The following is a 27,638-nucleotide window of genomic DNA, read 5'->3' as shown; positions in this document are numbered from 1 at the left end:
TGCTTCTGAACTCCCTGGTGCTCTGCTGACTCCCCAGCTATCTGCTGCTGTGCCACCTCACCACACCCTGGCCGGACACCTCTAGGGCTCTGCAGGGCTCTGTGTGTCCTGAGAGGTAGCTGCACTCACTCCTTCCTCCTTGCTGCCAGCACAGAGGTGCAGGGTTTGAACTGCAGCCTCGTGATACTCACTCCAGAAGCACAAGGACGTTGATCAGCTCTTGAGGTGAGAATTTGTTCCAGTAGGCTAAAAGCGTATCTGAGAGAGAGAAAGAAATACATTGAGATTCTTCTCTTTTAATAGAAAAGGGACCTTATAGACCCAAGCAGCTCACGACGGTCTCTTGTCTTTCTGGCTGCCCTCTGGTACATCCCATAAGGAGCAAGAGCCACCAACCTTCAGAGATCATCTTCACAATGTAGAGGTAGCACATCAGGAGCGTGCGGATCTCAAACTGGTCCAGGCGGCTGCAGTGAGACACGCTGCTCCTCGTGGAGCTCCTACGGATCTAATGGGACAGGAATGTCACGTAGAGGCCCAGTGGCCATGGGTATCTGGGCTGTGCTTGAGCACAGACACAACAAATCTGGCATGTGCCAGATGCACCAGCGCTCCTCCCGTCCCCAATAGCACCTCATAGGACATGCCTTGGACAATTCCCATCTAGGGATAGGCAGTCTGGAAATCCAGCCAAAGCTTTCTTTGCCCAGCAAACAAATGTCTGGGCAGAGAAGGATGCCTTATCTAGCAAAATGCATGGCAGCCTTGCTGCTGCTCCTGCTCGCTACAGCATCTGAGCTCTGTGACGTTTTTGAAGTTTTTGCCAAACAAAATTCATTCACTTTCACGGTTTAAAGCAAGAATCTTTTGTTAAATGTGTATGCATCAAACCAAAATGTCAGTAACTAAAGAAACAGGAACTTTCCACTTAAGCAAAGAGCCATTTTGTTTTCTCCTCCTGAGTTTTGGGAGTGCCTTTTATTTTTTCCCCTCCTCTTTCGTGAGTTAGGCAAACAGAAGAGAAAGTCTTCTGTTGTCAGTGTCTGAGGGAAAGGAAGGCTTGTGCATTCTGTGGTGGGAAAGAGGGGACTTTTAAAGATGCATCACGTCGTTTGGCATTCTCTGTGCTTGCCCTAGTCATATCCTCTGACAAACGGATACAGTTAAGCTCTAAGGAGGATGCTTCTCTTAAAGCTGTGCCTCATATGTTTGGAAACTGACCCGCAGATCATATGTGTTGTTTATTCTGGGACAGGCTATGGACGTGAGTCATAAGAACACAGAATTAAACATTCAGATTAGGGCTGCAGATACAGTGCTATGGCCAGAACTGTGCTGCCGACCATGCCAAATTGTCCAGAGAGCACACACTCCAACAGAACTGCAATAAACAGTGTTTGCTCCCATACAGAGCCTTAGAGCTGTGCTCCTTCACAGTGCATTGGTCTTACAGGGCTTTGAGGAAGTGATATACATTGACAGAGAAGCTATTTTCTACTACTTTGAAAAATATACCTTCAAGGATACGGACGAGTGTACCTGGCTGTGGGGATGAGGTGAGCTGAAAGCCAAATGTTTTCTGCAAACCCAGCCAGGTGTTGCTGCCAGCAGGGTGGAAGCACATGCCCTGAGCTCTGCAGTGTGATGCTCAGGCGATTGGCTGTGCTTGGTTTTGTAGCCTTGTGATTCTTGCGGGGGAGCCCCACCTCTCCTGAGCATGTCAGGACACAGTCAGCAGGAGTCCGGATAAGCATTGCTTTGCTTTGCTCCTTGGAAGGGCCAATGTTTTTAAAGCTGTAGCAAGGATTCGTGCCAACCCAACACATCTGGAGAGCACCTGAAGGCAAACCAGGAGCTGGTCTGCACAAATACCGATTTCCATGCGTGCGATCTGCCAACAAGGGGAGCACACACCATCTGGATGCTGCAGTCGGACCTCTTTGTGCTGTCACCTTCTGCAAGTTTATGACTGTGCTAATTTTCCTACCAATATCTCATCTCCCACGTCAGCAGTCACCAACTCTCACATCATTGTGCTTTGACTCCCAGCTGTGTGTGTGAAAACCACTCAGTGTATGCTGACCGGGCTCAGCCCTGTCCCAGCACAGAGAACACATCTGTGTGTGGATACATGCACCGTGGGAGCAGAGCATTTCCTCATGGATTTTGCCATTCATAAATAATTTGCCAACACTTACATTTTTGTCTCAGAGACTTTTAAAGAGGGAAAGCATACCAGACCAGTAAGCCCAGCTTCTGCTAAGATGAATCTGTTTGTTTCCAAACTGAGGCATTTCATAGAATCATAGAATGAATCACAGAATGGCCTGGGTTGAAAAGGACCACAATGATCATCCAGTCCCAACCCCCTGCTATGTGCAGGTCACCAACCAGCAGCCCAGGCTGCCCAGAGCCACATCCAGCCTGGCCTTGAATGCCTGCAGGGATGGGGCATCCACAGCCTCCTTGGGCAACCTGTTCCAGTGCCTCAACACTCTCTGTGTGAAAAACTTCCTCCTAATATGTAACCTAAACCTCCCCTGTCTCAATTTAAAACCATTCCCCTTGTCCTATCACTATCCACCCTTGTAAACAGGTGCACCCCCTCCTGTTCATATGCTCCTTTCCAATATTGGAAGGCCACAATGAGGTCTCCCTGGTAATTACAAGCTGTTTTTTCATTGTTACCAATTGTTTTTTGTCCCCCTTAGCTAACAGCCTGCGCACAGCACTGAGCACTGTCCTTTCTAACCCCAGATACGTTACATTTTCACTCTGATCCGGGGAACCAGTTGCCCCCTCTGAGTTCAGGGATCCTTTTGAGTCCTCTCGCTTCATCCCATGGCCATTTGGAAGTGCTGCTGAAAAAAAAAAACACCACAGACCCCAAATGATGCGGTTTGCACTCACACTCCTCAACATATCACACTGCCAAGGACTGGTGGTAGTTGCATTGAAAATAAAAGCAAGAGTAGAATTTTAGAACAGTTAATTTACCTGAATCTTTGTCCGCAATCAGGCTGGATCTGTTTGAGGGGGATGCAAAATTGCAGATGAATTCATCCCTGGATGCCTGTAAAGCAATAGGAGGTTTTTGTGACCAACAGGAGATAGCACCTATTCTTTTATAGAAGAGAATAATGGAATAAAAAAGAAAATTAGAGCAGCTTTTAAAACGCAGGTGAAAATTGCTTACATCCTTAATAAGGAAACAAATGCCCTGGGGAGTAGTACAGAGAACAGCAAGGCACGTTAGAGGAAGCGATGGCAGGTTGTTGCCTTTCATTTTTCATCACTTGATTTGATGTTGTTTTTATTCGGACTTTTTTTTTTTTTTTTTTTTCCCCTGTTGTTGCTTTGCCCTAAACAAACTGGGAAGCCTCATCTGCAAGCCTGAGCCCATCTAGGAGGCAGACGGGAACTGAGTCCTGTTCTAGCTCATTGCATTTGGAGGGACTTACCTCTCTGCACAGCACGATGCATGCCATAGAGGAATACAACAGCAAAGAAAACAGCAACGCAGCAGGTAGAGAACCGTCACAGGAGAAAGGTCAAGCAAAATAAACAAGCACATTACTGGATGGAAGGAAGAAAAAGAAGCCCATTTGGGCCGCTGGGCTGTACTCACAGGGCTGGAGGCAGCTGTGCAGGAGATGAGCACGTCGCGGCCGGCCACGCGCTGGATGTTTTCCAGCAGCAGCCCCAGCAGCGGCAAGTAGAGCTGGACGATTTTGGCCTGCTGGTTCTGCAAAAGGGGAGAGGAACAGAGGTAAGAGCTCAGGGTTTCCACAAAGTGAAAAAAGGAAATTCTTCAGCCAAAATGTGTAGATGCCACCAGTGGGTATTACCCTTCCAGCAGTGAGCTCTGGGAAATGAGGGATTTCGGGGGCTGAATGGCATTCCCAGTCGTACGGGAAGCATGGCAAACAAATCATAGAATCATAGAATGAATCATAGAATGACTTAGGTTGGATGGGACCTTAAAGATCATCTAGTTTCAACCCTTCTGGCATGGGTTGGTTGCCATCCACTGAACCAGGCACCAGCTCAGGATGCCCAGAGCCCCATGCATGGCCTCAGGCACCTCCAGGGATGGAGCACCCACAGCTCTGGGCAGTGCCAAGGCCTCACCACCCTCTGAGTGAACAATTTCCTCCTAACTTTTCACCTAAATTTTCCCTCTTTTAGTTTAAAATCATTCCTTGTCCTGTCACTGTCAGACCATGTAAAAAGTCAGTTCCTCTCTGCTCAAAAGCTCCTTTCAGTGCTGGAAGGCTGCAGTGAGGTCTCTGTGGATTCTTCTCCTGGCTGAGCAAGTCCAGATCCTTCAGCCTTTCTCCAGAGGAGAGTTGCTTCAGTCCTCTGAGCATCATCATGGCTTCCTTTGGACCCACTCCAAAAGCTCCATGCCTTCCTTGCACTGGGGGCCAGAGTTCTTGACACACAATCCCGGATTTCCTAACTCTTTAACTGGCAATTCACAGCTCCATTTTGAAGTGCAAAACCCGGCAGTAATGAAATAAAAACATTTGCTTCTTGAGAGGTGCTGTCTATTGCTTCCAGTTGGGAATTCTCCGTAGCAAACACTTCTAGTTAAAATAGTTTGGAGGAAGGAATTAACTTAAAAACTTGAATTAACTGATACAGATTGTTTATAAAGTTTTGAAATAATCAAGAGCAGTCTATTTGGCCTTTTCTAAATCATGGTTCTCTGACAACCAATTCTTTTCTTGTTAAAAAATGATTATCCTGGAGTTGACAGAAAAAGATATCTAAGGGCTGTGTTGTTTTGATACAAGCACCCAACATTTTCTTCTGATTCCGTATGACAAAAGATATGAGAAACCTTGATAATGCCCATGGGCTCAGCAAACCCTCTCTCAACCATTGATGAAGATGAGGTTTCCTTAGCTGGAGTGAAACTGCAGCAGCATCTGCTGCCTGCAACGAGGCTGGTTTCCCGGACGCCAGCTGAGCATCCTGCCCTGGCTCCATGCAGCCTTCTGGCCATGCAGCCCAGAGCAGGACACATACCAGAATTCAGCAGGGCAGTTTTAAGACACGTGGCGTTTTTGAGAAGGCAGGGAGCTGCTGCATGCTGATGAAGCAAACAGTTTCTGAATTAGCATGAGGGCTTTCAAACATCCAGAAGAGCCGAAACAGGCTGCCTCTGACCCAGCTGTGACAGAGAGTTGGCAAACCTCTCCTGTTTCACCAAGTCTGTGCAGCAACCACGTGTTGTGGTTTGTTCCAGGCTGTGCGAGTCACTGGGGATTCGTGGTGCAGAGAGAAACAAGACCACCTCCCACTCAGCCCTTCCAGTTATGCTGCTGAAAGTCCAGAGAAGGGAGAGGAGCTGCCTCCAGTCCATGCAGAGAGGCAGGAGTCCCTGGTGCATTTGGGTCACGTCCCCCACCCTTTGTGTCCAGGATGCTATCCATATTCCAAAGTAAAATCCTGAATGTAGCAAACTAGGAGCAATTTTAAGAGCTAAACTCTTAACAGAGGCATGTTTACAGCCTACAGCAAGGACACGTAGTGTCTGTGCTGGTAGCTCAGTACTTTCAAGGACATATGTTTCAGCAGGGATCAGCATCGAGAAAGAAAACCAGCCCATCTCCGAGCTCTCAGCAATACCACATGCTGAGCCACTGACCAAAGGAAGCTGAAAACTCCCCAGCGGAAATCCAGCATCTCGTGAGAATCCACAGATCCTCTCTTCTGGCTCACTAATTGGCAGAACATGCAGCTGACTTGTAACAGAGATCAGTCCTGCTTCCTAATTATAGTACATTAACGCAGGATATTAATTTAAGTCCAAGTCCAGAAGACCACTGACTTTGATTAACTTTGAACAGCCTCTTGGCTAAGGACACTTTCAAGTCCTTTAATGGCTCGAGGCTTTATTATGTAAACTTTATTATGTAAATACTCAGCATGGATAAGAGCTCTGCAGTTATCACGCCACATTATTTGTATTCCTAGACCATTTCTCAAAGCTATTCCTCTAATGTTATAACTGTAACTCAAAACGGTTCCCTGAACGGTAATGAGAACACCCTCAGTGCATCATACAAAATCTAAAGCTGATGTTTTTCTATAAAATTCAAGACCTTTACGTTTAAAAGCCAAGAAAATAAGCCTGACCTTGTGCTGGTATCTGTTGTCGAAGGCATGCTTTATCAAGAGATTTTTTAAGACTGTGATGGCCATATATCTGATATCATAGTTGTCCTGCAAGGCAACAGAGGTTTCTCTGAGAAGCATCCCCACCAGGAAATGATGCCTGCAATACTCATCAGTTAAACTGTATTCAAGATTTACATCTGAAAGAAACAGCAAAGCAATGGTTAAGGGAACTGTTCCAAAGATCTATTCAGACTGAGACAGAACTGTCAAGTAAGCCACAACAGTTCATGGGTAGGGTCCATCTCACTCTCTCCTACAGTGCAGTGATCTTTTAATGAAGCCTGAATCGATGACAGCTTTTTCAACCACAAAGTAATATGAAAGAATTTGTCATCTCCCAGTTCAGACGAGGCATTAACTCCAGCCCTCACCACCTCAGCAGCAGCTAAATGAAGGATTTATGCAGCGCAAAGCTTTGCAAATCTCAGTGCTCTGAGGACCAGTTGTAAAGTCAGAGATGGATGAAACAGGGAAAGGCAGCACAGCTCCAAGAACCGCGTGCTATCATCAGGGTCAGAGTGCGGAGCAGAGGCAAACACTGCTGGAGTGAGGGATGCAAACGAGGTGCCAAGTGACCTCCAGCAGTTTATACAGCCACACTGTAGGACTCAGGAAGCAGGGCAGGGTTCCAGGGAGCTGTGTGCCAGGAGCTGTGAGGCTCCTTTAGCTCCCTGCCAGCAGACACCAAGCACCACTCCATGGAGAAGGGCAGCTCAGTACCTAACCATCCTGGCGAACTGACTTGCACTCTGCATCTCACGCAGATTCGGGCTGTATCTATGCTGTGATCAAAGGGGTGGCTGCAACAAGGGTAAGGCATCATTGTCACTGACTTGCCCAGATAATGCAGCGGAAAAGAGACACAGATTTCAGTGCGGGTTGCATGTGCACTCAGGCTGCTACGGATGACCTTGCCTTGACACCCACCATTATCTCTTTCAGGCAGCCCGTATCCCTAATCAGAGCCTCAGCAGGCACTGTTTGACTGTTGCATTACAGCTCTGAGCCTCCCAGAGGGATAACCTCAGAGCTGTGTGCTCCTCCCCCAGATGGTACAAACCCCGTGTGCTCAGCTCCGATATGTTTTTGAAAAGCCCACAGGCGTGAAAGCTTTTCTGTGGTGCACACACACAGCTTTGGAAGTCCCAGCCAAAGGGCTCCAACACCACTGTTCCATACAAAAAATACTTTCAGATTGTTGGCTGATTCATAAGTTGCCCTTACTGGCTTGTGAAAATCTGATTCAGAGGAAAGAGAAAGCAATCTGGAGCATTATCTAGCTTTCACTGTTAGTCATGTTAGCAAATGCCTAAGTGTCACACATCATGGTTACTTCATTAGTTGGATACAAGCTAATTGACTGGAGACTGAATATTTAATTTAATTGGACATTAGAGGACTCAGTCATCCAAGTTGGACCCACCTACTGCTCCACAGCACATGCAAATATCTAATTTGCATGTAAAAAGAAAAGGCACAAATATAAAGACAGCAAAAGTAAGCAGGAGTAAGTAAAATTTCTCCAGGCTTGGAGAAATTGGACAGCATGTTTTAATGTTTTTCCCAAGGCACTTGCTTAACTTCCAACTCCTGGCAATCTCATGGGTTCTTTGCTCGAGCACAAATACCTAAGGATATTTTAAAAACAAAACCTCAACTGGCAGGTCCTAGTCACAGTAACACAGAGGAAAGATGAGCTGCTCCTACAGCTTTTCAGTTTCACCATTGGCAAACACAAAGGTGAATGTTAACCAAGGAAGAGCACCCTTGTGTTCACACGATGCTAACAAGCAGAGGAGAGGCACCATGGTTGTGTGCTTTTCTCTATCTCAGCCATTTCTAGCAGTGCAACTTGTTAAACTATGCCAGTCAAGTAGCCAAAGTGATGTAAGAGATCAGCAGCTGGCCCAGAGGAAGCTCAGAGCAACGTCTCAGAGAGACATACCAGAATAAAGGAAACCTGAGAGTTATTGCTGCTTTTGCTACCTGGGTGCAAAGGTAACCCCTCTAAGGTTTGCATGGCTGCACCTGGGGGCACACCCAGCCATTCCCTTACCTCCACCAAAATAAATCCACAGGGCTTTCCCATGGGGAATTCCAAACCTCACTTTCCTCTGTGGTACTTGGCCAGGCTGCTTGCATCCAGAGCTGGCAATCTGCACTGTATTTATCAAGCACAGGTGAGAAACCATTACCCAGAGAGCATAAAGCTCTGTCTATAGAAACCTCAGGGGGCCCTTGAGGTGTGTCCTGCACTCAACACAGTGGCTGCATGGCTGCAGCCATCCAGATTTGCACGACACCTCAGTTTAGGCACTTGCAAACCTCGTTTGCCCTGCAGAGAACAACACCAGGAGAGGAGGAGGTGTGGTGTGACAGTGAGAACAGGCTGGGTGTGCATGATGCCACTGTATAAGCATGGTATGCACTGAGGATTGGCACAGACTCAAGACTTGTGCTGGCTGTGTTCAGCCCAGGCTTGAGCACAGCCCTACTGTTGTTCAGACTGAAAGCAGAAAGCCACAAAGAGAGCTGACAGCAGAGCAGTGAATGCAGTCTGTTCTTCTGTATCTCCGTTTGCTGTGACTCTGGCTGATGGGACACCCTTCTAATGCTGACAGTTGTGGGTAGAAAGGATTAGACTTGCACAATCTGTACTTACTGAAAGAGGGGCAACTTCTTTTGGATATTGTTAATCCTTTGCAAACTTAAATGTAGGAAATACAGTACAGACTGATTGCAGACCATTCTGACTAAGGTAACACTGCCAGACCAACATCTTCTCTTGAGGTTAACATCAGACAGGCTAAACTGAGCATACTTTCCTTGACACTAAACTGAGTTATGCCTGCTCTGAAGCCATCGAGAAGGACAAACCATAGCTTTCTAACCAATCCCTTGAGAAAAGACATACCTTGAGCTCTCTGCAGCTTGGGTTTGGAAAAGGTCATCGGTAAGTTCAGAGGAATGTAGTGCTCATGATTGCAAATGGTTTGAAGAAATTCAAACTTGTATTCAACCAGCAGCTGAGAAAACAAATAAATAAAACCGAACAAACGCAAAGTATGTTTTCAGTTTGGCTTATTTGCTTCTAGTTGTGTTTCTTGCACAAAGACTGGGGAATCTAAACAGCACTCAGTGCAACTCTGTAATTAATGGCAAAAATTTCATGGTATGAAATTATCACTACAGAGCTTTGATTGATGCAAACAGATACAAACTTCCAAGAAATGTACTACTTACCTTAGGGTCTTTAGGGCTGAATCCAGAAATGTAATCATTGATCAGGTTAAAAACAAACCCTCTGTCCATAAAGGTCAAACAGCGCTGCAGAAGAGATAGTGGAACGTCACCGATCATTAAAAGAAAAAGCAATCACCCTAAATCATCTCCATGCCACCACCCCACCAGCAGCCAGATTTGACCTTCCAGACTGCTGCTGACTTTCCAAAATTGCTTGCTCCCATTTTTCCAAGATTATTTAGACAACCTCCCTTAAATCTCCAGCAGACAACAGAAATGTGTAAAATGAGAACATGTGTATTTCATCCCAGGTTTTGAACAGTTGCTAGGCAGGATTGAAAACCCTAGATAGCATATTGAGTGCCACAGTCCATCAGAAAGATAAAGAGCCTTTCCTAGGGAAGAAGGAAACTCCCTGAAGTTTTTATCACCCAAGAAACATAAGGGATGAGGCAGTACAGACACGCATGTTTGTTTGCTACTTATTTCTATACACATATAATTCTGATTAAAGCCTGGGAGAATGAAAGAAACTGCTGACCTTCAGGAAGTTAGCCAAGCTAAAATTGGCATTTCGGGATTCTTCGGGGATTTCATTATAGCGTATGGTCACATGAGGGATGATGGCAAGCAACAGTGAGTGAAGGGCGTGCTGGTAGGAGTCTGGGAACCGCTGGGCCCTGGGCAGCTGAAAGCAAAAGTGTTGGGTGAAAAAATTCACAGGAGAGTTTGTTTGTGGTGGTTCTGTAATGCAGCATTGAACAGATTCATTTTTACCTTGATTTTGTTTTCCTCCAGTAAGTATATTGCCATGGACTTCGCCAGTGCTTCAAAGAAAAACCACGAGTACTGGAACAAATGAAAAATACTATTACTTTTCTCAACAGGATCGAACACGCTGTGTGGGGAAAAAGCAGTGTGGGAGGGAAAGTTTGCATTCAGATGGCATTTTGAAAGCATGGCTGTGCTCAGCAGCCAGCTCAGCGTGGGAAGGCACCTGGAAGCACACTTTGCTACCTGGGGTAGGAACAGCTCCAACCCCTCTGCACCCCACAACAGCCTGCAAGGAGTCAGCAGAGTTTGGGGGGCCAGCCATGCCCAGAGGGCAGCAGCTCAATTTTCCTCCCCTATCTGGCTTGAAGAAAAGAGGTAAAACTGGCAAAATGAAAAGCCCTTGCTTATGGCTGGCCATGAGACTTAACACATGGGAATTTGTCTTTGTTGTAAGGGGAGAACTTCATGTACAAAGATACAAGGAGCCATCCTGGTAGCTTTGCTCCTGGGTGGGAATACTGGGCTTTGTATCAGGTCCCATTTTCTTCCCTTCCACCTCAAGCAACCAAGCACTGCCTGTACTTCACCTTGAGCAGTTTATTGATGGCGAGAAAATCTGCTGATTGCTTCAAGATCGTGGCCATGGAAAGGACCAGGATTTCATGGGTCATCTTTGCCTGTGTCACACTGGGTTTCTCAGCTCGGAAGACGTACTGGGAGGCAAGAAGGACAGTGTCAGCAGTGTGCCTGCTCCAGCACGGAGCTGCATGGAGCAGCGAGCCGTGACTGACCTTTATGAAGGAGCGCAAGTAGTGGTCTAGGCCTTCTTCATGGCACTTGGACACGATGTGCAGAAGAACCCTGGGGAGAAATGTGTTCAGCACGCAACATGAGGGCAAGTTCCTCCCACACGCAAAAGCAGACACCACGTGTGCCCTATCCTGCTCCACCCAAAAGCCTCACCACTGCTTTTTCAGCCAATTTGCAGACCAGGGTCCCTCACAGCTCGTGTGGCTGCACCATTCTTGCTATAGCTCAGCCTCCCCACTGAGCATTGAGTGCTGAGCATCCAAAGCCTCTTCTCTTGGTGTCATCCAGCCCTGCTGCCTTCAGTGCTCAATGCTCCCTGCACAAGGAGGTGGAGGATTCCCTGCGGGGGACACATCCTACTCTTTATGCATGCCAACATGAAAGCCTGCAGCTACTTACACCCATATTGCAGTGAGCATTGGGCACCTGAACAACACTCAGGGGTTAGGTAAGTCAAAAACAAAAATATGCAGTTCATCTGCTCTCAGCCAGTTCTCTTTGGCTGGCGTTGCCCAACAGTAGCTGCATCTTCACAGCAGCTACATGGAGAACAAACCCATTTTTGCCTACTGCACATGCTGCAGATTCATCCACACTCTATGCTTCATGGCATACTGAGTTTCGCCTCATCATGAGCCCTGTCTTAATAATGGTATGAGTGACTATTACAGCTGCAGCACTACATCAAATAAATAATAATTAAAAAAAAAACTATGCAAACAAACAAAACAAAAAATCAAACAACAACTCAAAATCTGTTCAGAGAAGTGGGGAAAAATTCTCTATGGTTGTTATACTCTGAACCCCCAAACCCTATACTCCTCCTGAACCTCCAGATTTACTAATTCTGAAAGCTCTTTTTTACTGAACTAGGATAGGTATCCTCTCTAGCTCGTAGTTACACGCTCTGGATTATTTTCAAGCTGTAGTCTGGCAATTCACTGGGGACACACAGCCCCTGGAGAACATGCCAGCCCTCTGGATGCACTCCAGGCAGCTGATGAAGGCAGCAAATGCCTGGTTTCCCAAGCCAATATCAGAGCTTTACATTCCAGTCCAGGTCAGAGAGAACAACAAACTATTGCACACTGTCACAGACCCCACGAGTCAAACCACAGAGTTTACAAGCCGTTTATCAGATACGGCGGCTTTTGAAATTCCACTCTGAAATCCTGGATAGGAAAACTGTTGTCATTAACGGAGAGCTACTGACAAACTGGAAAGCTTTGAAAAAATTGGTGGAGGGACACGCGGGAACGGATCAGCCAGGAGGTGTCCTCTGTCCTTAGCAGAATGGGAGAGTGTTCCTCACAATAAGAGTCCTTACAGCCCATGTCACAGGACTGAGACTACAATGGGCCCTTCATCCTTGGGGACCCAGGGCTCAGTCTCTGGCTTTTAGTTTCACTGGAGGGAAATGCTTTTGGCTGCACGTGACCTGGAGTTGAAGCAAGACCTCCATGGAGTGGTATGCAGCATCCCCCTCTGCTCTGCAGTATGGTGGAAGCGTATGTGTTTAATGCACCCATCAGTTTACATGCACAGGGATCTCAGGTGGGACAGAAAAGTGCTCTGGCAGCTCGTGCTCCTCTGGGAGCAGCAGCAGGGCACAAGGCAGCACTGCCCTCTGGGGGCTGCAGGCACTGCCGAGCAGCACTGCACAACACCCTACTGGCCTGAAACTTCTGCAGTGAAGCCTCTGAGCCACAAATAAATCAATCAATTCATCCAATCCCTGCTCCCAGGTTTGTCCCCTCACCTCCTCGCTGTCCCCACCACTCCTTCTCAGCAGTTATCTATAAGATCACACATTTCCCTCAGGCAGCTCCCAGACCCCACACTACCCTGTGCCACCTGGACGTGCCATCCGGGTGCTTTGGTGCACAACCACTCCAACAGGCAGCAGTGGACAGCCAGCACTGCCACTTAGCACCCTGTACTGGGAAACCACCTCGCCTTGCACTGTAATTTGTGGCTTTGCATTTGTAACCAAAGACAGATGGTTTACCAGATACTCACATGGTGCAGTTGACAGCTACTTCATCTTCCTGGGTCACATTTGTAAGGACTCTAAATAGTTGCATAAGAATTACAGGTAGAAACTGAATCATTACTTGGATCTCCATGGCGTGCAAACACTAAAACAAATGTTCAAAACACAGACACTTTTAGTTCAACAATTTGCAGATGTCAAATATTTATAGTCCACAGATATTTCTGGGGCAATACAACAGGCATCAGAAAATGCTTTGGGGTGTGGACATCAGACTGCCAGAGGACAGGGGGACTTGGATCCCAAGCAGTGCTCACTGCCTGCTTCCAACTGATGGATCCCGGCTGCGTGCCCTCAGGGAGCAGCGTGAATCACTCCTGGCAGGTATTAATCTTCCTCTAAGATGTGCCAAGGCAGCTGTGACTTAATTAGAAATCACATGCTATAAGCTGACCCCAATGACCCAGAACTTAAGGCTGAAGTTTTGCTGCCAACTCTTCTTGCTACTTGATGGGATGAAGTCCCATTTTCCCAAATGCCTTTACAAAGATCTGATACCCAATAGCTTGCAGTGAGACCTTTCTCTAGAGGTCACAGCTTACTATTGGAAGTGGGATTTAAGATCTGGTGAAGGTCAGGATCATCTGGTGCATGCACCATTCACCCATCACATAGCCCTCTTTTGCCTGAGTATCATGATATGAGTCCAGAAAAGATGATGTGTTTCATTTTCAGTTTTTAAACTGCAAATCTAAGTCTTAAATCTGTATGTAAATATTTAAATTACTGAAATTACTGATGTCGCAGAAGTAAGAAGCTCCCACTTGTGGTCAGTAAGGAAATGTCTCCCTGTCTGCAGACTGCAGTGAGGTCAAAGCAACTGCTCTTTTAATGCTTGGCTCCCAAATCCGCTATATTTTTGGTTAGGGTATTTGTACACTGTGTGAAACACACCCAGTAACTCCGTGATGATAAATCCCCACCACTGGAAGTGGAGCTGTTGCTACAACAGCAATCTCAAACACAGGAAGCTTGGAAGGAAGCAAGGATGCTGAAGAGCCAAGGAACACAGCCCCTTCAAAAGCCTTGCTGGACTCTCTCCAGTGCCCTTACTCATGCTGCAGTGAGTGCTGAAAAGCTGGGTCTGGGGTCACAGCCCATCTATGGTGAAACTTCACCAAGCTGCAATCTCACTGATCTTTTTCGGCCTGAAAAAAGTCCTGATTTGAATGGATTTATTCCTGAAAGAGAGGAATCGTGCTACAGTTTTAAAAGTTTCAATTGGATGTAGGGCAGCTGGGGGGGAGCATTCAAGTTTGCTCCTCCTTGAGGAGGCTGTGCCATGAGCACTGCTGGGTGATGCTGACTTGTTTCATCTCCTGGGAAAGGTAGCAGGAAGCAGCACACAGACAGCAGAAGGTCGTGTCAGTAAGAAAAGGTGAGGATCTTGCACAACCGATCCCAGCACTGCCCAAGTGTGTGTTCCTACAGAATAGGGCTCCAGGTATTTACTGATGATGCAGAAAAACATAAAGCTCACTGACAGGCATTGTTCACCTTCAGGTATTTAACAAGCTCTCCAGGGACTTCCTTCACACCTGCCTGAACCAGCTGGCAGTACTGGAAGAATTTGTGCAAGTGCATGTCCTGGAAAAGATGAAAAGCAAGTTCAGTGCTGCAGCCTCAGTCTTTGTCAGTCCCTGCTTTCTAGCTTACATTTGAAACTCCACAGATCCGCAGCTGACAGACCATGTCCATAGCAAGCTCCCTGTCATTATCACTGGCACTTTTTGGTCCCCAGCTGCCACCCCCCCAGGACTACAGCACTGCTGCAACTCTTAATGATTGCCATTGCTTCCCCATTCTTCTCCCTCCTCCTCCCAGGATAAAGTTAATTACTGGGTTACTTAATCCCGAAAAGGATCTGGGAATGTATTTTGAAGGGAAGTGGAGATAACATGCTGTACAAAATCAGTAAGACTTTAGAACAGGTTTAGATTATGCTGAAAACAAGTTGCAGTGAACGTAAATGCAGCTGATCACATCCAGCACAGGACATCAAGCCCTGCCAAGGGCATTTCCCTATGGGCAGTGCAGACAGGCAGTGCCCTGGAGCATCTGCTAGGAATCTTTGCTGCACGTCACATGAAGCTTAGGGAAGTCCATCACCACTGAAAGTCAGCAGAACACTTAAGGACTAGGTTAAACAGCCTAAACTGGTTTCAAAGGGAAATGAGGAATCTGGTTTTCTTGTGACAAGTGTCTGCTGTAGTCAGAAAACTTCTTTTTCGTATGGCAATGAACAGCCTAATGTTTGGGGGAAATCTTTCATCTCCACCAGTTATTTTCCTTTCCATGCCATTGAAGCAGTTCATTCATTCAAATGTTTCCCTTGTCCTGCCAGTTACAGAGCCTCTAGCCAACATAACACCAGCACCTCCCAGTGCTCATTCACTCGCACAACTGTCTCATCACACCCTGACAAAGCAGAAAACCCAGGCAATGAATCCCAGACCTGCTGCTAGAGAAGTATCACAGCACTGCTCTGCAAACAGCAGAGAAGCAGCAGAGATACAGCAAATCCTTCCTCTGCTTTTGTGTTAAAAGTCTACACAGATAACATGCCCAACCTACCTGGGTGTAAATGGTTGAGTCCAAGTGGATTCTGACTTTAAAGAGTGGCTTTGCTCCATCCACCCACTTTGCATCCACGCTGGACTGCTGTGAACAGACAACATTCATGCACTTGGCTTCAGACTGTGGGAAGAAGGTGGTTGTGTGCGGGCAGACAAGGGGTGAGAAGGTAAGCTTGAGGTGGAATGGGGACCCCCAGTGACATGAGAACATGCTCACAGAACACGTCCACTCTCCTGCTGTGCACCATGTGCAACAGCCCAATCCAACCTATCACAAAACACACCAGTTTTGAGGGCTACACTTCTGTGATGATCTTTCCAGCCACGCACAAGCACAAGCCCAGAAACTGCGGGGGCAGCAGAAGCTCAGCTTTCCTTTTCCCTTTATGTTTAAGCCCATTTTTTAATGTCTTCCCTACCCTTCGTGACTCTGTGTCCCCAAGACCCAGGTAGCCAGGTGGAAGGTTGGATGAAACAGGCAAATGCCGTTCCAGGGTGACAATCCGTCCATCCTTCAGCAACGGGACCCAAGCGTATCCCACTGCAGAGGAAACCAATGGACAAAATTAGCAGACACACAGTGATGTATAGTTAGTTCAAGCTCCAAAAACAGCTGTATCTCGCCCTACAAAAATCCAACTCACAGTTGTGCAAGTGGCTCCTACCAAGCAGGGATCAATCATATCAGCCTTGCTAAAACATATTTTACCTGCTGACTCAGTGAACAAAATTCAGCACAACGGAGATCAGGAATGGGTTTGAGGAGCAGAAATGATGTGCAAGCCTTCAGCAAAGTGGCAAAGGTCCTTTAGTTGCCCAAAGACCAGTTGGAAGGAGAAGCATCCCAACCAGAGGGACTTCAGTCTTTTACACGTGCCCAATGTTGGCAGGAGTGGCCCCTGAGGCCCTGATCTTGTGCCAAGTGCTTGATAGTGACTTGACTGACAATTTCCCCATTCATACATCAATGTTTGGTACCAGCAGCAAAATTTGAGCTTCACCATACACAGCTTAAACCCACAGTTTCTCTTAGGATGCTCCCATAAAAGAAAACATAGACAGAAAAGTGTTGTAGTCAAATATTATGCTCCAGCAGAAGTAATGTAAGGAGTGAACATACCTTGAGTTTCAATGGTGTCCTGTTTTTTCGATGTTGCCTTTGTATTAATTTCACAGCTGACATGATAGAAGGTGAAAAGCAAATGATGCTTTTGATGGAGGTGAATTGGAAGCTCAATTTTAATCTAAAATGATATCATGATAGGTAAGGCTGTATTTTTAATCACGGAATAGTACTTTAAGTTCTATTTTATTTCACAAATGTTACATTTTATGCAGTTTTACAAGACAGACTACTACCATCTTAAATAACTCCCAACTAACATTTTCAGCACATTTGCACATTACTTATTAATGGTGGTGTGTGATTGGAGTGCACAAAGCATGACAGTAAAAACAGCAGAAAACAAACTGGCATTAAAAATTGATAAAATCTCTGGCTCTGCTGGGTTCTTCTACTGAGGGGCAAAGAGATGATGTTTGTTTTTTAACCTGTATTTCCCCCAGCCCTGGAAACAGATGTATCCTGAAAAGCTGCTTGGCTTTGTAGCACCCAGGAAAGTTTATTTCCCACCATTTTGCTTTACCTCGTCGTAGAACTCCGGGCTCTGGTTGTGATGCAGCACAGCTGCATAAGCGTTGGATGTCAGGAGCTGGCCTCCAGGTTTGCCATAGATACACTGGAAATACAAATGAGAAGCTTGATTCGGGGCTGCTGCCACCCTAAATTAGATGACCGAATGGAAACAGTGAGCATGGAAACTGTTTTCCTATTGTTCTGCTCAGCCTGGTTGGCATATGGTACGAAGCTGCAAACAAATGTCAGCCCCAGGTCACTAGAAATAAAAGGTACCCACCTTTAATGGCCTGGCATCAGCTTCATCTGAATCCCTGAACTCAATGCAGACAGCAATATTCCTTGCCTGAATTAGAAGAAAAGAGGAGGATGAGCCACATCCACAGGTCAGCAGCATCACTCCAGAGCCCACCAAGTCACTCACCTTTGCAAACACCTTCTGGTTCTCATACTTCAGATGCAAGGGGTACACATACAGGTGGTTTTTGTAGACAGTGAAGGGATAACAGTATTTTGCAACTTCTGGGACAAGCTCCTCCACTTCAACTGCAATGTTCTCACAGCTCTTCTCAAAAGGCTTTATAGGAATATAAGAAGCTGTCACACAATCTAAAAGAGAAGGAAAGGATGAGCACATGCTGCACAAACATGGGAAGCACAGCTCATGTGTCATGAAATTTGCAGGTCTGAAACTGCCATTGCTCCCAAGAACTCAGTTCTCTCCATACCAGAGGGCCACACGTGTGACCAGGCACCAAGGTGTGGCTCACTCCGTAAAAATAATTAGGGGGAAATTCTCCTCTCAATCATGTAACATCTGAGGTCCCCAGCTGCACTAGCAACACTGAGAAAAGATGGGTGCACAGGAACCACAGGGCTCTGCTCTTCTTGCCAGAGGGGACTGCAGAAGTGTCACTTCACTGAAGCTCTGGGGAAAGTCAAAGGGCCTTTTGGACTTCCCACGTCTGGGCAGGGATGGCTGCTCTGCTCAGCACCTCCATCTTAAGATTCCAGAAATCTGACCTGTTACTGCTTTATAAAAAATGCCACATGACCACATGACCAAAGAAGATGGACTTCTGAAATGACAGCTTGAGACTGACTTCTCAAAGTGCACAAGTCCTGCAGTGTCAGAACTTTTCCACCCTCTGCTTCCATCAAGAGAGTTTTTAACTCAAGTCATGGTGTTGGAGGAAAGGGAGAGGAAAGGCAGCCTGCTAAAAAGTCTTTTAGACAGGGAAACAGATGACAGAATCCATGACAGAATATGGGATGATCCTGTGATGTGACACTGAACACACCACAAGTGTGGAGAATCAAACTGAACACATAATGTTATGGATCAAAAATGTTATCTGAGCTCAATGTAATAATAATGGCAAAAGCAGACAGGCGTCTTCCTTTAGATTTAGGATGTGACAGCCATGCAGAATGTGACACCCTCAGGTGAATCTCTGCACTTAGACCACATCTCTCCACAGAATCCATCAGAAAAACAAGTCAGTGGTTGTGTTGAATTACTGATTTCTTATTTCAACCCCAAGATATTCTTGCTAATGAAACAGAAAAGCTCCCCATACAAGCACTAACTCCCGAGGCTAGCACCATCAGCATTTATTTTCAAATCCAAAATACTTACTTGTGAAGTCCAGTGGGATGTCCTTGATGACAATATTTAACTGGGCTGGAATGATCTGCAGCTTTGTCTTCTCTGGTCTGCATTAGGAAGAAAGGAGTGAGATGATGAATTTTGAAAATTCAAGTGCTGAACCCATCAGCAGGGCTTTTAGTTACCTCTTGAGTATTTTAGAAATTGTTATCTTGTGCTTACACCTACTGCTTAAAAATGTATGTTAAAAGGCCTGTTCAGCCTCTGCACCAGGCTTACTTCTTATACTCTGCTAATAGCTTCAGCATATCTTCATTCGAGAGTTTGCCACTGTCTTGCTTGTACAAGGGCGAGAATTTTCCTTCAGCATCAAGAGTGCCCTGGGAGTCTTTGAACACCGGTCTGCAGAAAAGAAGAGACACATTCCCTAAATGATGGTAAAGATGCAGGCATAGGACAATCAAGCTTCAGAATACACATGGCAAGCTGCACACCACCAAATCCCTATCCACTATGACAGTCATTTGGTGTTCCCATGTCATTATTGCCCCTTGTGTCAGCACCAAATGGCAATTTAGCAACAGGAGGTGGTGGCAGAGAACTGAACTTGCCTGTAGGGCCTTCTTTTGACATGAGTTTTAAGGGAGTTAACACTGAAATAACAGCAATGAAATACAGTCACTATCTCCAGTTGTTCCCAAGAACATTAATTAAAGCAGAGCCAGAGACAGAGATGTAACTGCTGCTTGTCTCTGCTTTTGTCCCCTCCCTGGCAATGTATGGTGCCAGGGAGTAATTTCTGCACCAGTTCTCACAGTAGCACGGGACAGGCCTGTGGGATGTTCTGCTTTGAAATCAGTAGCTGCAGGTCAGCAGGAAGGTTACAGTGTTCCCAGAACTGTTTACTATTTAATATTTTGTTTCTAATTCTAGAGAGTATATTTCAGGCCAATCCACGTTCTGCCTGAGAAGTCAGGGCCAGATTCTGCCCTCTGTTGCTTCCATGCAGCCTCACTGACTTCAGCAGCTTGGCCCTCAGCCCACTCAGCCACATCAGCCTGATGCTGTCCCAAATCACTGACAGCAGCAGCTCCCAACCCAGGAAAACCACGGTTCAAGGCCACTAACCTGGCGGCCCAGCCAAAGGGCATCCGGTACTGCCCCAGACGGCTGCACACCTGCTTGGCCACCTTATGGACCTTCTGGGCTGTCTGAAAAACACAAGAGAGAAGGTGAGCACGTGCCACTGCTTCCATGCTGCGCTGGGAAAAGAAAAGAGAGGGCTGTGTTCTCCAGGGAGGAGATGCTCTGTATTTCACAACGCACAGCGCTGCATACACACAGCATAGCATGGCCTGAGGAGCTGATAGAAAATCCCTGTCACCTCACACCATGCAGATTTATTACAGTACAGGCAGCAGAATGTATGGAGATCAGACTTTGCCAGAAAGCAGCTAAAGAGCGGCAGAAACATCCCATGTTACAGACCACACTGCTGCCCACAGCAGCATGCAGTATCGCTAAGCAGACCCCCCCCACAGCCCCATCTCACCTTCCCTGGGTCCGAGTTTTTCATGTATGGTTCTGCACAGTGTGTAATGCTGCCCTGCAGCACCTTTTCCACGCGGGCCACCAGGAAGATCTCCGCATGCGGGTCGGTCACAGAGAAAACACCCTACAACAGACAAGATGGGAGACTGTCAGCAAGTGGGGTACCCTACTTGTAGCTCTGGGTTTGGCCCTGATTGTCCTCTCCCAGAGGGGACACAGATGCCATGGATGGGCCACTGGAGCTATCAAGGCTTGAGAATGGTCAGCTCCTGAAGAATTCTAGCTGGTGCCTGTGAGCCCACAGGAGCAATCAGGCTGAGACTGACCAAAAAATGAAGCTACTGAACAGCCACAGCCTCACAGAGACACAGAACAAGAGGACAAAGTCAGTTCTTCACCCGTTTTATGTAGCGCAGGCAGGACTCAGGGATCCCATGCACGAGGCTCTCGCCTGGCGAACGCCCCTTTACATCCTCCACCTTGGAAGCTGATGTATCCAGCAGCATGTCACGGACAGATGGAGGGTTCAGGTCCACGTGGAAGTCTGCAGAAATCTTGCAGTTATTTTTCAGGTCAAACAACGCCAAGCTGAGAAAAAAGGGCTCAACCTGCAAATGGAATCTGTGTGTCAAAAAGTGCGTGGTACCAACTCAAGGTTATTCACATGCATTGCTTTTCCCACCAGCCATGCCATTCTTACAATTCATGCTTATTTGATTTATAAATTCATAAACCCACTTTTCTCCTTCAGTATCTTATGTTTTGATCTAATCAATTTAAAAAAGGCTTTCATTAGAAAAATGGAGGGAATTTTCTATAAATGATAAACTACAAGTTTGGAGAAAAAATGATCCAAATTACTCAGTTAGAGCTGTTTGACCCTGGTAATGGGACAGAAAGCATGTTTATGTTCACATGCTGGAAAACACCTTTTATTGCCTGAAGTCCATCAGCTCCAGATGGCCCATCTGCAGACACTGAGAACATTCCCTTGCTGCTACACACGGGGGCACAGAAGCAAAGTAGGTGCAAACCACCTCCCAGCCAGGAGAGCTAGCACAAGGCTGGGAATTCTATGTGCAAAATCTACATGTGGGGAGCTGCTCTACAGCTGAAGGCTGTCTTGCACCAAGCTCAGCTTGTTTTGTAGCTATGGACTTTAACAGCACAATGCAAGTGGCAACAATACCATGTGTTTTCAGTTCAATGATCCCAGAAACTGTTGTCCACATAAGGATAAAAGTGAAGGCTTGAAGAGAGGCTGTACCACATCTGAGATGTTACAGCATAAGTTGGAGGAATTACCTCAATACTAAAATTACCTCAATACTAAAAACATGCTGATTAGGTCCAGCACTGGGCTGATAATATCAATCGAATAATATCAATCTGTTATCAGTAATGCATTCATCTCCTGGGAGGGACTGAACAACAGGTTTGGTGTGCTGGCTGATCCCACCAGGACCGCGATACCATCAGCACAGAGTGGTCAGCTGGTGCTGCTGCCTCCCAGCTCTGCAATGCTATCTGCTGCTCTGGGCACCCTTGTGTCAAGGGCTGACTCTGATGCAGGACATGGTAATAGGGAGAATGTCATGGGAGAAAAGACTGGAGGAGAGTGGTTTGTTCAAGCCTGGCAGACCAAAGCCAGAGAAGAGATATAATTGCTAGCTATAATTTTCTGAGCTGCAAGCTAGATACAAGGAAAAGCTTTTTAGGCTAAGGCACAGCTTTGGCACAATAACAAATGGATATAATAAAGTGGCTGTGAATAGTATTGGTCTGGGAGACAGGAGATTTCAGAACAGGGAAATCCCTTGCCATTAGAGGAAATGAAATAAAACACAGCAATGGGTGCCTTGGAGATGGAGTTAATCATTTACCAACAGGACTTTCGTGGGGATCCAGAATACTGCAAACACAGTTCCTGTTCCCTGTGCCCCTGAACCTCTGGCTTCCTAGTATTCCCAGTTCCTGGCAGGCCAAGATATGTTAGGGCAACTCCATCCCAAGACATATCTGGAACACCAGAATACCAAGGCAGGCAAACCCTGCAAAGACCCTGGGCCAGCAGACAGCACCTGCCCAGGCCCCACCATAGCTCATGGCAGAATGGGACTCCTTTATCCATCCACATCAACCTGCCATAGGTTTTTGTTGCCAGTAGACAAAGCAGGAAATGCCAGAGCTCTCCTTACGTTGGTGGGTCCTCCCTCGGACTGGTCGCTGAGCTGAGCAAGGAGGTTGAGGGACAAATCTTGGCAGCAGACCACAAAGCGCCTGCTGCTCTTCTCCTCGAATGGCTTCACGTCCGGCTCCATCCCCGAGAAGTCAAGCCTCTAGACAGCAAACAAACAAATGCGGTCTCATTAAAAAAGAAAAGATACCCCCAAATAATGTTAAGGGGTGACATTACAGCCAGTACGATCTTGACCATTTTTGTTTAAGTGGTGCAAAAAGTACAAGACGTTCACAGATGAGTGCCACTTTGTGATGTTACACAAATGCGCTCAATTCATGGGGATGTATCAGTTTTTAGCAATCTGGTTTGTAGAGCACAGAAAACTAAACCTCAGAATGATTTCAGTTCCTTCCTGCTTTGCTGTAACCCTGGGGATCTTCCCAAAACACCATTTAGAGCTTGGGGAAGGAAGCGGAATATAAGCCGTTGTTACCCTCAGAAAAGTATCTTTCACTTAAAAGATTTGACTAGTTTAAGAGATGGTCTCTGTGCCTGAAATAGAGAGAAGGCACATGCCTTTGGGATCATGAACATCTTGAACTGAATGCATTTCTAGATGCACGGCAGTAAGTGGTATGGTTAGCAACAACAAGGGCTGCCCGCAGAGCTGGCTGGGAAATCCAAACAGCTTTGGTTATAATTGCATCCTTCCTAACCCAGCACACGCATGGCTAGTTAGTTCCTCAGTGCCCACCCTTCTCAGAGAGCAGGCACATATGTGACCAAAATGCCATCAGCCAGGGAAAGACTCATAACCTTCATCTCTCCCACTGTCCTGGGCACCAGGGACACAGCTACCAACCCCCCTAAACATCAGCACATCTCTCAGTGACAATCTGGCACGGTTCTATTTGCTTTTTCTCCCTCAAATTCTGCAGAACCTGCTTGCAAAAGTGAGACACGGATCTCACAATCAAGTAGTTTATACAAAACAGGGTACAATTGTTCATCTGATTCTGAGAAACTCTTCCCACTGTTTTCTCCATTCCCTTTCTACGAGGAAAGTACACTGCATGTGTATGTTCCTTCTCCCAGTTTCCTTAGCAGCAGGCACACAAGCACGTACACATTGCACTGAGGGAGGTGATTTTGGATGTCCAGTCTAAGAGCAGATCTGACTGACCCACACCATGATGTGGAGCTCTGTGTACGTTGAGAGGGCAGAAAATCTAGCCAAAAATTTAAAAAAAAAAAAGTTCTGTGTGCTGCACTGAATGATATTTTCATTTTTATTATTTGATTAAGTAATAGGAAACTTCTTCAAGCTTCTCTTAAAAAAAAACAACAACAAAAAAACCAAACCAAACCAAAACAAAAAAACAAAAAACAAACAAACAAAAAAAACACACCTAAATCTCTCCTGGATGCCTCAGGACTATCTGTCAAATACTTTAAAGAGGTGTCAGGAAAAAAGCTCATCTAGTACAATTAAACTTTTTAAAGCCTAATTACACTTCCTCTTAAACCAGGATGTTTTTCTTCACAGGTGTGAACTAGCAAAAACCGTTCCAGAAAGGGAACCAGAAACTAAGAAAGGACTTGGAACAATTCTCTGCAATTATGTTAACAATTGCAGCTCATTCCACTGAAATCCCACAGCTGGGTCTTGGCAGAGAGCTCAGCAGAGAGGTCAAAGCTGAGCAGAAAACAAACCAAATAGTGTCCAATCCCCTATTTTGGGCATTAGAACAGTGTGTGGAGTTTCTTCTGCTTGTACCTCCCCACATGTGAAAATTCTGCAGTTCACCTCTAGCATCACTGTTCACTCCTCCAGATGTGCTGAGCTCATGCAGCACTGCAGCTCTCCTTGCAATCCCACTTCTGCTGCTTCTGCCCCACTGCGGGACCCTCCAAGAGGCCCAAACGATGAGTTTGAGATACAGAAACAACAAAATGCATCACAGAAGCCAGAAAAGTTGGAAGAAGGCCACGTGGGGGGCTACTGCAAATGCTCCTTTTATTTGAGCTATCAGGTGAGCATTGATTTGTTCAGACCTCGTTGACACGGATGTAGGCTGAACTCTTATTCTCCAACCTGCCGAAAAACATGCTGTATCTGCAGGCAAATGCTGTGGTTGTTTAAGGAAATAGGGGAGGCACGATGCCAAGGGAGCAAAACCTCACATTTGCCAACGGGGGAAGGTTTACCTGGACTTCTGGGTCAAAAGAAAAGAGGTTTTGTCTTCCATCATTTCTGCTCAGTTTGTTCAGCTGATCTGTTTCTCTTCCATACTAGGACAAAGAAAAGCATTGATATTACTGCCTGGCCTGACATCCATTCAATGAAAGAATGGGAGAAAATAAAATAAATATTTTTCAGGTATCCTTTGTGGCAGTGCAAGGCTTCCCAGCTGCATCCACCAGCACACCTCAGAGTAAGGCAATGCAGCTCTGCTGAACTGAGAAAGCAGACAGAAATAGACAGCTGCACTCTGGATCATGCAGGAGATAGAAATGGTGGAGAGAGCTACAGATGGGGCTGGGAGAGTGATCCCTGCAAACACAGTACCTTCATCAGCTCTGGATGCATGCTTCTCTCCAAGCTTTCCAGGATGTTTTCTGATTTTCCCTGCGTGCTTGATTCATCATCTGCAAGGACACGAAAAGCAGATGTTCAAAACAACTGCAGGAGCACCATTCTATTTTCCTCTGCCAGAAAGCATCCTGCAATATTTGCTTACAATAGCACAAAAATAGTTTATGGATAATTTATGGAGACTTTTCCACTTGGATATAAGATTTTTCCATACGTTACTAATAGCAGAATGTACTATTAACAGCCTGCTAGATTTTTCCAAAGCAGACCTTCAGCTCAGATCCAACTTTCCAGGGGTCTTGAAACGTTGCCATGGATTTCCCATCCAGAGAAAGGGTCATGTTTCTCTCCACTTTTATCCTTCAGAATATTGTCTGCATTACACTAAGCCATTTGGCACAGCATCCTTTGTCAGCCACAACACTTGCAATTAATCCACAAAGAAAAATGGATGCTTCTGCAGGCACCCTGCTTGCTTCCTGCTAGAGAAGGATGAAGGCAGGTACTGATTTATAAACTGACCTTGTGCAGCTTCCACAGTATCTTTCTTCTCTTGCACCGAACTCTCACTATTGCTCTGAATGATCTTCCTCAGTGTCACCAGCCACTCTTCCATCTCCTGCTCTGTTTCAGCTGCAAGGTAGTGGCTGTACTTATCTATCGTCTTGAGTTCAAACGCATAGCGGCGCATTTTGGGACACTGAACAAAGAAGAAAGGGCAAGTTTTGTGTTACGCCTCCCTCAATAAATCAGCACAGTACCTTCTGCAAAGCTCCTCTCTGAAAAAGCAACCTGAACTGAAATACTACGACAGGGAGAAGAATCACCTCACCACACAAGGACCCTCCTCGGTACCTCTGCTGCAGTATTAAGAGAGGGCTGTATGGTTGCAATCATGTGCAGTACAGCTCCAAAGCTGCCAGTTACTCTGAGAGTGGAATTAAGCCAGAATGAACCACAGACATTGCACTGAGGAACAGCAGCAGGCTCCCTCTTATGTCATTAGACCTTTAATATTTACCCAGAGAAGCCAGGAGTTGGATTTGTCCAACACAATAAGTAATGTGGCACATTTAGAGGAATCTATCTTAGAGGAAAGCTGTTCAGTATAATTTTCTGATCTCTGTCTTTAAACAGCACTTCCCAATGAGAAACACAGGCGAATCTGATGCAACTTGGGCAGTGCATCCTGTACATCACCAAGACATCTTCGCTTCTGCGTTAGCTGTGTTCAGAAAGATAAATGGAAATGCACAGCTCTGACTCATCTGTGCTGAAGCAAACAGCCAAAGTAATTCAAGCTGCTGTGCAGCTCTGCCACACTCGGTGCTTGGAGCTTCAGCTCTGACAGGAACAGCAGAAGGCACAGCAGTGATGCACTGCTACACTTGGCTCTCAACCCAAGTTGAAGCCCAGTAAAAATACCTTCTTCTAAAACCTTACAGGCACTTTGGGAGTGGTACACCCGAAGGGCTGCACATTTGGGTTAGTTGGTAAGCTCTTCTTTCACCTCTCAGTGTCACAGTGAACATTTCCATCTCTGAGCTTGCAAAGCATAAGCCCAAGTACAGGCACACCTACCTGGACAACATCATTACAAGCATCCAGGAAAATACAGCCTTTGGATTCTTTTGAAATTTTCTCATCTTTGTAGGAATTAAGAATGTAGGAGCCATCTGTGAGTTGTGACAGGTAAAAATATCTCCTCTTGAATACCTGCAAAAGTATAACATCTCACTCATGAAAGTACTCGCTCTGCTGGATATCACAAGCAACATCTCAGTTTCTGCCCTCCTGCTATTGAGAAAATACTGTTAACAAGAAGCACTGATGACCCTTGAGTGTTGTAGATGCACCCCTCTGAGAATGACTTGGTTTTGTAATGAGAGACTTTGTCATCTGCTTTAATTTTAATGTCTTTGTTGTTATTATGATTTTGTCCATCTAAAGCAAAGCCCCAGGGCTTCTAGCTCATCTCTCAGCTGGCTCCAGCCTCAGTTTGTGCACATGGCAAATTTAGATCAGGGCAACAGATTCATCCTGCCCTCCAGCATGTATTTTTAGAGGTTTTTTTTGATAAAGACCTCAGAATTACAAAGTAAGCCTCCAGAAGACTTTGTAACAGACACATGGAAATTCCTAGCCCTCAAATGCAAGCCAAAGAACACTGCAATCCATGCAAGTGCTCGTGGTTTCATTTATTGTGGTTTTGTGTTGCCATTTTTTTCTAACACATCTGTTTTCATGATCTGGCTTTGGCTTAGCGTGTTCAGTTCTCACCTCAAATGCAGTAAGTTTGAGAAAGGTATTTGTATGTTTGAGTTATTGTTATGAAGACTGAATTAATTAATTAGCCAGCACACTCTCCAGCTTTCTCTCAGAACACCTTCCTTCACACTTGTCAGCCCATAGGCACTGG

General features: G+C 46.0%; 1 protein-coding gene across 2 annotated transcripts in view; it reads right to left on the bottom strand.

The window, feature by feature from the left end:
- Window positions 1–27,638, bottom strand: part of DOCK11 (dedicator of cytokinesis 11) — a 69,659-nt gene that overhangs the window by 22,613 nt on the left and 19,408 nt on the right. The window contains exons 7-36 of one of the 2 annotated variants that reach the window (XM_010715181.1): window positions 26,801–26,935; window positions 25,742–25,919; window positions 25,193–25,272; window positions 24,832–24,915; window positions 22,640–22,780; window positions 20,840–21,049; window positions 20,443–20,565; window positions 20,019–20,101; window positions 19,170–19,292; window positions 18,921–18,997; window positions 17,706–17,890; window positions 17,562–17,627; window positions 17,292–17,384; window positions 16,766–16,889; window positions 16,065–16,186; window positions 15,644–15,730; window positions 14,567–14,656; window positions 13,036–13,154; window positions 10,998–11,067; window positions 10,794–10,919; window positions 10,210–10,281; window positions 9,974–10,120; window positions 9,433–9,516; window positions 9,104–9,215; window positions 6,148–6,326; window positions 3,629–3,745; window positions 2,998–3,073; window positions 2,767–2,861; window positions 397–508; window positions 192–258 (exon numbers count right to left, since the gene is read on the bottom strand). In XM_010715181.1, the coding sequence (XP_010713483.1) occupies window positions 192–258; window positions 397–508; window positions 2,767–2,861; window positions 2,998–3,073; window positions 3,629–3,745; window positions 6,148–6,326; window positions 9,104–9,215; window positions 9,433–9,516; window positions 9,974–10,120; window positions 10,210–10,281; window positions 10,794–10,919; window positions 10,998–11,067; window positions 13,036–13,154; window positions 14,567–14,656; window positions 15,644–15,730; window positions 16,065–16,186; window positions 16,766–16,889; window positions 17,292–17,384; window positions 17,562–17,627; window positions 17,706–17,890; window positions 18,921–18,997; window positions 19,170–19,292; window positions 20,019–20,101; window positions 20,443–20,565; window positions 20,840–21,049; window positions 22,640–22,780; window positions 24,832–24,915; window positions 25,193–25,272; window positions 25,742–25,919; window positions 26,801–26,935 (3,377 nt within the window). The remainder of the gene's footprint in view (window positions 1–191; window positions 259–396; window positions 509–2,766; window positions 2,862–2,997; window positions 3,074–3,628; window positions 3,746–6,147; window positions 6,327–9,103; window positions 9,216–9,432; window positions 9,517–9,973; window positions 10,121–10,209; window positions 10,282–10,793; window positions 10,920–10,997; window positions 11,068–13,035; window positions 13,155–14,566; window positions 14,657–15,643; window positions 15,731–16,064; window positions 16,187–16,765; window positions 16,890–17,291; window positions 17,385–17,561; window positions 17,628–17,705; window positions 17,891–18,920; window positions 18,998–19,169; window positions 19,293–20,018; window positions 20,102–20,442; window positions 20,566–20,839; window positions 21,050–22,639; window positions 22,781–24,831; window positions 24,916–25,192; window positions 25,273–25,741; window positions 25,920–26,800; window positions 26,936–27,638) is intronic. The other variant, XM_010715182.1, reaches the window with a different exon arrangement.

The sequence above is a fragment of the Meleagris gallopavo genome, chromosome 9 (genome assembly GCF_000146605.3).
Source record: "Meleagris gallopavo isolate NT-WF06-2002-E0010 breed Aviagen turkey brand Nicholas breeding stock chromosome 9, Turkey_5.1, whole genome shotgun sequence".
Taxonomy (NCBI): Eukaryota; Metazoa; Chordata; class Aves; order Galliformes; family Phasianidae; genus Meleagris; species Meleagris gallopavo.
The sequence above is the reverse complement of the archived record's forward strand: the minus strand, read 5'-3'. Positions and strand labels throughout refer to the sequence as shown.